Source organism: Piliocolobus tephrosceles, chromosome 20 (genome assembly GCF_002776525.5).
Source record: "Piliocolobus tephrosceles isolate RC106 chromosome 20, ASM277652v3, whole genome shotgun sequence".
NCBI classification, from domain to species: domain Eukaryota; kingdom Metazoa; phylum Chordata; class Mammalia; order Primates; family Cercopithecidae; genus Piliocolobus; species Piliocolobus tephrosceles.
The window spans coordinates 36,033,872-36,043,323 of record NC_045453.1 but is presented as its reverse complement, the minus strand read 5'-3'; the positions used below and the strand labels follow the sequence as shown (position 1 = coordinate 36,043,323).

Genomic DNA, 9,452 nt, shown 5'->3' with positions numbered 1-9,452 from the left:
GGAGGACCCGGGTTGTCCTGCCTCTGCTGTCCCCCCAAGCCATCCCTGCACAGGCTGGAGGACGTGGGTTGTCCTATCTCTGCCGTCCCCACACAGGCTGGAGGACCTGAGCTGTCCTATGCCCCCCGTCCCCCGGCCGTGTACCCTCTGCTGTCGCGTCAGGACTTGGGGTGTGTCTGTGGCCCAAGGACCCCTTGGGCTTCATTCTGTGATTGGGCCTGTTTTCCACTCTGCCATCTTCCATTGTGTGGGTTTTGTTTTATTTGGGTCTTGATTTCTTTCAGTTGATTTCATTGGTGGATTTGATCCATTTCCTCTCTACCATGTCAATGAAAAGCCATCCAGCCTCTTGTCCAAGCAGGCGTGCTTGTAAGTATGGCCGGCAGAACCTGCTCTGCAGCCAGCCTGGCCAAGCTGGCGCTCACAGCAAGAGGCTGCCTTCCCTGGCCTGCCTGTCCATTCTGCCATCCATCTGTCCATCCATCCCTCTCACTTTTCTAACATCTGCTTCATGCCAGGCTCTGGGGTGGTCCTGGGGCTGCAGAGACCTAGGACCCAGTCCCAGCCCAGAAGCTCAGAGCCCAGCAGAGACTGAGCCTGTGGGAGGGGGTTGGGTCCAGGAGTCAGCTCTGAGTCAGGGGCCGCAAGGGTGTCCTGAAGAGCCACTTCCCAGCGGGCGGCATGGGGCTGCTGGAGGGGTCTCTCTGTGGCAGGCAGCTGGGGCCCTGGTTTCCTATCTGGCAGAACCAGACTTGTTTCTTGAAAGGCAGTGTCCACAGTTGTGCAAACACCAGACCTTGGGGTGGGGTGCCGGGGCTCCCAGCTGGCCTCCTTCGAAATAGCTTTTGCCACACAGCTCACCCTGTACACAATCCTAGTTTGGGGCTCAGAATAGGTGGCTGCACTGCCCCTGGGCTGCCCAGGTTCCCAGAGACACCTGATGGCACGCCCCTGGGTAGCCCCTGGCCCTTCTCTCCTAAAAATGAGGGCTGTCATGGCAGGGGCTGTCCAAGGTAGCAGGAGCCCAGCTCCCATGTCAGAGAACGGGGGAATAAAGACCCGGGCAGGGGTGGGGTCACACGCAGGCCCTGAGCCAGGGACCCAGGCACACCCCGGGCAAGCCCCCACTCCACTCCCAGCCCCACAGCCCAGATCCCACTGAGATGTCAGCAAACAGGCACAAGACGCTGACCTGCCCGGCACAGGGAGAGGCAGTGGGGGCTTTCCAGAGCCTCAGCCCCACCTACCTCCTTTCTGCCAAAGGCCTGAAGCCATCCACTGGTTGGACTTGTTCCATTCCAGGTTCTCCAAGGGGAGGGGGTGGCAGCCCCCAGTGGCCGCCCCAGCCCTGCTCCCCCAGGTGCTCTCTGACTTTGTCCCCACAGGCCTGCGTAAGTGAGGAAATCGCTGATCCTGCTCCTGCGGCCTCCAGCCTCAGCAACCAACCAGCGACAATGACAGGAGCCCCCAGGCCTTGTGACACACCCCCACTCAGCACCCTCCAGGTGGCCGGCAGCACCTGCCCTGGGTTCTAAGTGCTGGACACCAGCCAGGGCGGCAGCCACAGCCGGCTGCAACTTCAAGAGAGTTTGTAATTTCCTTTCTCTTGAAAAAGAAAGAAAGAAAGAAAGAAAACATACAAAAGAAGAGGCAGAGCCCCACATGCCCACCGCCTCCGGCAACGTGGGGGACACAGCTCTGCCCCCAGGCCGTCGTCTCATGGAGGAGCCCCTCTCTCAGGTGCCCAGCTGGGGCCGCTGGACCTTCGGGCTGCAAGCACCGCTGCTGGGGCGCAGCGAGGTGGGAATGGCACAGCCCCCCAGGAAGTCAATGTGAGCCCTGAGACTGTGAGCCCCGAGACCCGGCAAGCGACGAGGGCCCCCGTTGAACATGGAGGGTGCCCAACCCCAAACTTATGCCAGAAGAACCCCCACCGCCGCCAGGAGCTGAGGCTGATGGAGTCCTGGGGTGTGGGCTGGGCTTGACCAAGAACTGGCAGAGCCAGGCCCCAAGGCAGACCGCAGGGCATGTGGTGGTGACAAGGGGGCGGTACCCTTGTAAAGAGGGGTCTTGGGCAAACAGTCCCAAAGGCTCCCCCAGGTATCATCAAGTTGGTAAATAAACAGGAACATGGCCCTCGCCCACCCTCCAGAAGATGCCGAGTTTGGGGGACAGTTGGGTGCAATCTCAGGTGGGGCCTGAGGCCTGCCTGTTCCAACAGTCCTTAAAATGCTGGAGGACAAGCGCGAGGGGAAGGAGGCGAGGGCCCCGGAAGCGGGTGTCTGCGGGAGTGCGGGAAGTTTGGGGAGCAGCCTGGAGCCGGCTGGACCTGGGCAGGTGCTGCCCTGCCGGCCTGGAGAGGTGGTGACCTGTGTCAGATTGGGCCGGTGGGGAGGCAGCTCGTGGTCTGGAACAGCTGCTGGGCACATCCAGGGAAAACCCACTTTATTTCTACTCAGAAGCATCCAAACAGGTACAGGAAAGGCATCCCCCGTGCCAAGCAGGGGCTTCCTTCGCCACCCTGGACGGTGGTCAGGGAGTCGGGGTTCGTGGGTGCTGGTGGACACCAGCTCTGCCATCCTCAGCAGGCCCAGAACACAGTCCAGGACAGGCAGACGGGCAGGGAGCCCACTCTGCAGCCCACCTGGCCGACCACGGTTCCTAGAGGGAGAAGAGGGGTGGCTGAGTCAGTGGTTACCAACGGGCCACTGAGCCAGGGGCCTCAGATCGCAGATTTCCCCGCCTGACCACTTCGTCCCGACAGAAGATCTTCAGACACATCCCGGGGGTAACTAGAGGCCCTGGAGAGCCCCGAGGCAGTCACAGCACCTGTCCCTTGGCCGGCATGGGGCACCCCACCCACTTTTCTTAAGAACAGGTTCACACACATCCTTCCCTTGTAGGCGTTCCCACCATGCCTTGGCCCGGGTTTGAGGCCAGGCTGGTGTCTCGCTTGTATAAGCCCAAACCGGCTCACTCTGTTTCCCCAAATGCCTCCAAAGCCGGCTTTCCTTGACCACTGAGGAAAATCAAGGCCAAGAGGAGCCAGCAGGCGTCAGTTAATGCAGGTGGGCAGAGCTGTGGTGGCTGCCAGGGCATGGTGCTGAGAAGGACCAGGCCCCAACCTAAGCGTCAAGGCAGGTAGTAAGACTGATGGGTGCTATCAGTGGGGCCTGGTGAGCGGGGTAAGGACAGGCTGACACTGCCACCCAGGAAGGGCCTGCCGTGGGTTCAGGAGGGCTGGGCACGGCCGGCTCAGGGCCATCTCTGCAGGAGGGCTGGCTGTGCGTGGTGCTGGGACGCTCACCTGGCCTAGGACAGGAAGGTGCGCACACGGCTGCGGACGGGGGCTCTGCAGATGGGGCACAGCTGCAGGCTGGGGGCACACTCAGCACAGATCAGATGGCCGCATGGCACAAAGACGATGGACACGGCACGGTCCAGGCACACCTTGCAAGTCCTCTCCTCCTGCAGCCGTCGCAGCTGCTCCTCCACGTCCCTGGCTCCTGGGGACTCAAGAACCCACCACCCGCTCTGGACCTGGGCTGGACTGGCTCCTCCTAGGAGGACAGGCCTGCAAAGTGTCCCCACACCCTGGCCCCCACCCTCTGCGGCCTCTGGAAGATGGACGTTACCCAGCCCTCCCCTGTCCCGGCCCCCACCCCAGGGGTCCCGGGCCTGCACCTGGCTCCTGGGCGCTTTCAGACTGGACCTCTCTTCTCGGCGTGGGCAGCTCAGGGTCCCCAGGGGCAGGGACTGTGGACAGTTAGGATGGACTTGAGGCCTAGCTCCCAAAGAAGCTGGGCCAACCCAGAGACAGGTCCGCAGCCTGTGGGGCCCAGTTCTGGCCAGGAGTGGAGGGACTGCAGGGTACCCCTGCTCCTGACATTTCTTCCCACCCCTCCCACAGCATAACAGGATCCAAAGGCTTCCTGGAGGGGAGCCTGCCCCTTGTCCAAGGCCCTCTGCACATCCAGCCCATCTGGCAGTGGCTGCAGACACTGTGTGCTGGGCACTGTTGGGGGTGGTGCGGCTTGGGACCATGGGCTGTGCCCAGGGGGTGAGCTGGGAGAGAAGCAGAATGGGGATCTGGCACTGGCGGAGGCTTCTGCCGCCCCGCCCCACCTCACACGGCACAGCCCCCATGAAGCCAACCCAGGCAGCGGCCTCACACCCAGTCATATGCCCGTCACTCTCCCTGCTCTCCGGCAGGGTGGGGACACCCAGTGGCTTTGCCAAGCACAGGCTGCAGGTGCCCAAGGAGTCAGTAGGGTGTTGGCTCTCACCGGAGGGGGCCACAGGGGCTGCATCTTCCGGTTCTTCCCACGGGTCCTGGAAGGAGCCAGAGACCGTCGGTGCCTTGGGGAAATAGGAGGGGCAGGACCCCACTGCCGCCCGGAGCCCCGAGGGGAGGTGGTGCTCACCCAGGAGCCCAGCAGCTGGGAATGAGTCTCCTGCACACTGTGGACAAAGTCTCTTCCTTTTGACCGGAGCAGGAACTGACAGCTGCAGATGCCCCACAGATGTAGGTTCGGGTTCAGGCCCCCACTGTTCAAGCCCTTGGATCCCCAGGGGGTGGGGTTGGGCCCCCTCCTCCCGCCGCCCTGCAGTGCCCGTGGGCATGGGCAAGGAGGGCTGCTTTGGAGACACCTCCGTGGGGCTTCAGGGTAGTCCCATAGGAGAGGCATTTCTGCCCCCAGCAGCCCTTCCGAAAAGGGGCCCTCACAGGAAAAGTGGGTGCCTGCCGGCCAGAAGCACCATCCACAGGGGGGCCTCCCCAGTGCCCTGGTGGGCCAGGGAGGCAAAGCAGGCCTGGTGTTGGGTCGACAGAGCCCTTTGGGGCCCACCCCTGACCTGTGATCAGACCCGGGGCCCCACGGGGACAGCTGGTACCTGGGGAACCACTTGGCATGCTCCGTCCAGGGGTCGTCCCCACGCTTCCAGCTCTGCAGGCCCCCATAGCAGAAGAAGCACCTCACCTTGTCCTGCTGGCCTGGGGTGCAGAGAGATGCTGGCCCCAGCCAGGCCCCACCCAGCCCCCTGGCCCCTGGTGCGTCCTTCCAAGGCTGTGAGAGCTTCAACTGGAGAGGAGCTCCCAGGTGGCAACAGGGAGGAGGGAGTGGGCAGGGGGCTGGGTGGGGGAGGACACTTGCACCTCACTAGCATCAAAGGTGAAAAGGGGACAGAGGTGTCTGGAGTGCCAGCCAGGATGGGTGAGAATGTTCAGGAAAGGACTGAGCTGACATTTGCATTGTTCACAGAGTGAGCAGTGGGGGCCCCCCAGGGCCTGGCACATCTATAGCCCTGAGGCTTCAGAAGCCAAAAGGGCCCCTCCCCAGGTCTCTGCTTCCCCAAGATGAGTCCCAGGGAGAGGAAGAAGGGAGGCTGCCCTAGAAGACCCGTCTGGGGCCAGGCTTGGTTTTAGGAACTCATGCCTCCCTTTGAGGGTGGGGGACCCCTCCTCGCTCTACCTCCTGGCGGCCCCGTCCCCTCATCGGCAGGCATGCGATATGTCACCTGCCACTGACACCACAGGTTTGGGCTGCATCAGACACTGGACCTCGACCAGCCCCAAAGACCCGGGCTCTACACCTGCCATGCCTCCTGCCTGACCTTCGCCTGCTGAGCCTTGGACCTCCAGGGAGTTGGGTGGGCTGGGCCTGCGCCTTCACACCACGATTCCTGACTGTCCCAGCCACTGTCCCCCCCGACCAGCTGTCTTAAGTTGGTCCAGCCTTACCAGGATGGTGCCCCCCCAGAGCCCACTGCCGACAATGACCTTGGCTGTGCCAGTACTCGTAAAGCCCTCAGTGGGCCCTGCTGCCCTGTCCTTCAGCCAGGAAGTGGCAGAGCTGGGACCCGAACTCAGGTCTGACCACAAGGTCCCCAGCTGTAAGGCCGAGGAGCAGGCCCAGGCCAAGACGAGGATAGTTACTCTGGGGACTTGATTTAGTCAGGGAAGACCAGACAGTGGCTGCAGGTTGGGGCCTGGAGAAATTCCCCACAGGCTGAGCTGCCAGGACCTTCTGGCCGACCACACCTGCCTTGGTCACCCTGATCCTGTTCCTTAAACATCTCCTCGCCCCGTGCAGACCAGCAGCTGGGACGGTAAGGGCCCCAGGCAATGTCAGCCCTACCCACTTCTATCACTAAAAGGTACTTGTGCACCAAGCTGGCGGCCTCCACAGCTGAGACCCCCAGACCGTGGCCAGAGGCAGCCCTTCCTCATGTCCCACAGTCTGACACACTTGGCCAGCAGAGACTCCGGGGGAGGGTGTCAGGCAGGAGCACATGGGCACTGAAGGGCTTGCAGGACCACTGCTCCGTCATCCGGCCAGACCCTTCCTGTTAGGGGGATGGATGCTACGGAGGAGCCAGAGCCCTGGGCTGGAAGGGTCCAGAATCGTGCCCAGGCCCACGGCAGGAAGGCCCCCCTACCCGGGACTGACCTGTGTGGAAGAAGCCAGCAGCGGCCAGCAGCTCGGGCGGCACCCCAGCCGTCAGCGGCCAGTCATAGAAGGAGGCCAGACGCAGCTCTTCAGAGCCCATGCCGGGGAAGGCAGGCCCCCTGGGCGACGTGGCCCGGGCGCCCTCCTCCTCTTCGTCCTCTGCCAGGGGCCGCAGCTGGCCCAGGATCTGCCCATCCACATGGTCCCAGGCTCTGCAAGTGTCCAGGCCTAGGGCAGGGCTGCCCAGAGAGCGGGGTCCACAGCGTTCCTGCGCGGGACCGTCACCGGCTACCCAGAGGCTCAGCTCTGGTCCATGGCGCAGGCACTTGGCACTGTCTTCAGGCCCCATGGAGGGAACACCGACTCTGACCAGGTTTGCAGCAGAAATGGGGGCTGATGGCCAGTCCCAGAATATGCCCAGCTGGCCCTTCGGGAGCTCCTGACCCCCGGGCTCACCCCGGGGACAGCAGGGATAGGCATAGGCCGGCCACCAGACACCCTGGGAGGGGAGTATCCCAGGGTCCACCCCTTTCTGGAAGGGGCCAGGGTGGCCTCTGGGGTCACATGCTTTGTGCAGCGGGGGCGTGTCATGGGGCCCCTGGCAGGGTTGTGGATCCTGCTGATGGCACGTGGGCAGGCAGTGTCTCTCTGAACAAGACGGGAAGGAACTGAGCATGGAGACCCCTCCCCAGGCTGGCGCCGGTCCCAGGGCTGTGGGGGAGGGGTTGGGGAGCTGGAGATGAAGGTTCCAGGGTCAGGCGCCCAGGGCAGCCTCTGGAAGCAGAGAAGGCTCAAGTAAGGACAGATGGGCTGTAGAGCCCGTCCAGGCAGGGGCCGTGACCCCCACCTTGCAGGGGTGACGCTGGACTCACAGGAGCCTAGTGCTGCGTCATGCAGAGCAGAGAGGCAGGTCACCCGGGTGTTCTCTGAAACATCCCTCTACTCCAAGGGGCCTCCGCAGGTCTGGGAGCAGCTCTTGTCCTCAGGCCGTGAAGATCAGAGCAGACAGAAGGGCCTGAGCTGCCCTCCCCTCCCCCTCCCCCTCCTCCCTCTTTCCCTCCTTCCCCCACCTCCCCTCACTTCCCCGCGTCTCCCTCCACCTCCTCCTTCTCCTCCACTTCCCTCCATACCAGCCTCCCCAAGTAGCCAAGCGAGAGGCTCTGATGTCCCAGAAGAGGAGCACTCAGTGCTGGCCCCGGAACTGGAGCTCCTGAGTCTGCTGTGATCCTGACTGCCAGTCCAAACCCCACAGTGAGGGAACAGGGAGTAGGACTTAACCCTAGAGAAGCCGGGGGCAGAACAGGAGCTCCAGGGACAGCTGGGCGGGACAAAGAGGACAGCTGGATGGGGCCCAGGCTTCGACACCCCCCGACCCCCGACTGCAGACCCAGCTCATCCACCCAGCTGGCCCTAAAGGCCCCCTGTCATCCTTCAGCCACTCGCCCCGCTGTTCTGTCCGGGATGGGAGCGTGCAGGCTCACAGAGTTTGGAAGAATAAAGAGGAGTCGCACACTGCAGGGCTGTTGGTTGCCACGGGGAGTGCAGGCGGCAGGAGAGGGTTAGCTGCAGTGAAACCTGTCCAGAGCTGGCCTGGAAGCCTGGCCGGCTCACTTTCCACTGCTGAGCCGCACAGACCTGCTGCTGCCCACCACACTTTCACACCCGCCCCCTCCTCCTACTCAAGGCAGGGGCTGGGGCTGGGGCTGCACCCGCCCTCCCAGGAGGCCTCTGGTGACTGTTCTGGTCATACTCAGGCCAGTGTTGCCAGGCCCCAGCGAGACCCCCAACCCTTTCCTATCCAAGGCCCAGAGCCACCTTGTTTCCTGCAGAAATCAAAGTGAAGGGTGTGGCTCTTAAGGCCTCTGGGGTGTCTCCAGACCCTGCTGAGGATACAGCACAGAAGCCAGGGCTGCGGGGGGCAGAGGGAGAGGCACCAGGAAGCTCAGAGACATAGGAAGGGAGGGCTGTGTCTATCGGGAAAGGGCCTGGGGGCCGGCGAAGGAGTTAGGCTAGACACAAAGTAGAACTTCCCAACGTGTTTTCTGGGATAATCTCGGGGTACCATGCCTTCGCCCCCTCTCTGTCCTCCAGTGCCCCCTCAGCACAGCAGTTACCTTTGGTCACTTAGCAACACCCCGGGTGTGGGCTTGGGGCCCTTTCAGGAGGACGCCGGCCTCAAGCTGGGTGGATTTTGCTGCCTGGTTCCCAGTCCGCCCACAGTGCACCCGGGAGGTGGGACGAGGGGTCACTATCTCCAGCCTGCTCTTTCCAGGGGAGGGACACATGCAGCACCCAGGTTTGCTCTGAACCCTCAAGCTGGGGACCCTCTGAGGTGGGCAGGCAGCAGGGGTGGCCTCTCCCAGGCCACTGCCATGGCTTGTTATGGGATCCTCTCTTCCCACTGCTTGGGGCTGGGAGAGGAGACAAGATTGGTGTCACTCCTGGAAATGGAAGGAAAGGCCCTGGAGCCCACTGGGGAGTTCGGGGTAGCTGGGCCATAGGCCGAGCCCCGCTCCTCTGGTGGGATCGCCCCCTGAGGTCCTGTGCACCTCCAAACCCAGTGCGTGTTCTCCACACGCATCCCAGCGCGTGGCTGTGCAGGGAGCTGCCGAGGGGCGCTCAGCCTCTTTGCTGTGTGCGGCCGGCCCAAAATTCTCAAAACAAGGACTATCCATACGTTGCTTATTTAATTAAATAAAAAGAAATAAGGAGCTAAAAGTAACAGTCACGTGCCTATTCCAGAAGTGTTGGGAATACTGAGAGTATAAAGAAAGTAAAGTTCCCTGTCTGAGCCGTCCCTGTGGGTGCTGGGCGTGCGTGTCCGGATTTGGCAGTTGCCCTGCAGCTTTGCAGGATAACGCCGTGGGGGTGGGGGCGGGGTGCATGGAGACCTCTAGGCTTCTTTGCAATTCTGTGCACCTACAATGATTTCCAAATAAAAGATGGGAAAACCCATGAGCCTTCTCCCCACTGAGCGGCAAGCACTGCTGTGACTATTTTGCT

At 62.5% G+C, this 9,452-nt stretch overlaps 2 protein-coding genes across 3 annotated transcripts in view; one reads left to right on the top strand and one right to left on the bottom strand.

Annotated features, from left to right (window-relative positions):
* Nucleotides 1-2,137, top strand: part of NKAIN4 (sodium/potassium transporting ATPase interacting 4) — a 19,406-nt gene extending 17,269 nt beyond the window's left edge. Inside the window, exons 6-7 of the mRNA XM_023183257.3 lie at nt 285-369; nt 1,386-2,137. Of these exons, the coding sequence (XP_023039025.1) occupies nt 285-369; nt 1,386-1,395 (95 nt within the window). The 3' untranslated portion in view covers nt 1,396-2,137. The remainder of the gene's footprint in view (nt 1-284; nt 370-1,385) is intronic.
* A 1,175-nt stretch (nt 2,138-3,312) lies between these two features.
* BIRC7 (baculoviral IAP repeat containing 7) lies at nt 3,313-6,798 on the bottom strand. Of its 2 annotated transcripts, none has more exons than XM_023183255.1 (6): nt 6,450-6,798; nt 4,894-4,993; nt 4,425-4,506; nt 4,287-4,332; nt 3,685-3,756; nt 3,313-3,560 (listed from the first exon to the last, which is right to left on the bottom strand). In XM_023183255.1, exons 1-6 carry the CDS (start codon nt 6,796-6,798, stop codon nt 3,313-3,315), a joined length of 897 nt encoding a protein of 298 aa, XP_023039023.1. The 2 variants fall into 2 exon arrangements, with proteins under 2 accessions (XP_023039023.1, XP_023039024.1); XM_023183256.1 differs by having other exon boundaries at nt 3,313-3,506.
* Nucleotides 6,799-9,452: the final 2,654 nt, after the last annotated feature.

What these genes read in the sequence shown, in the direction of transcription:
- BIRC7 (XM_023183255.1), bottom strand. Translation starts at nt 6,798, where the DNA reads ATGGGGCCTGAAGACAGTGCCAAGTGCCTGCGCCATGGACCAGAGCTG. An exon ending in TGCTGGCTTCTTCCACACAG is followed by an intron (nt 4,994 to 6,449) that starts GTCAGTCCCGGG and finishes TCTGCACCCCAG; the next exon opens with GCCAGCAGGACAAGGTGAGG. An exon ending in AGCCCCTGTGGCCCCCTCCG is followed by an intron (nt 3,757 to 4,286) that starts GTGAGAGCCAAC and finishes AACTGTCCACAG; the next exon opens with TCCCTGCCCCTGGGGACCCT.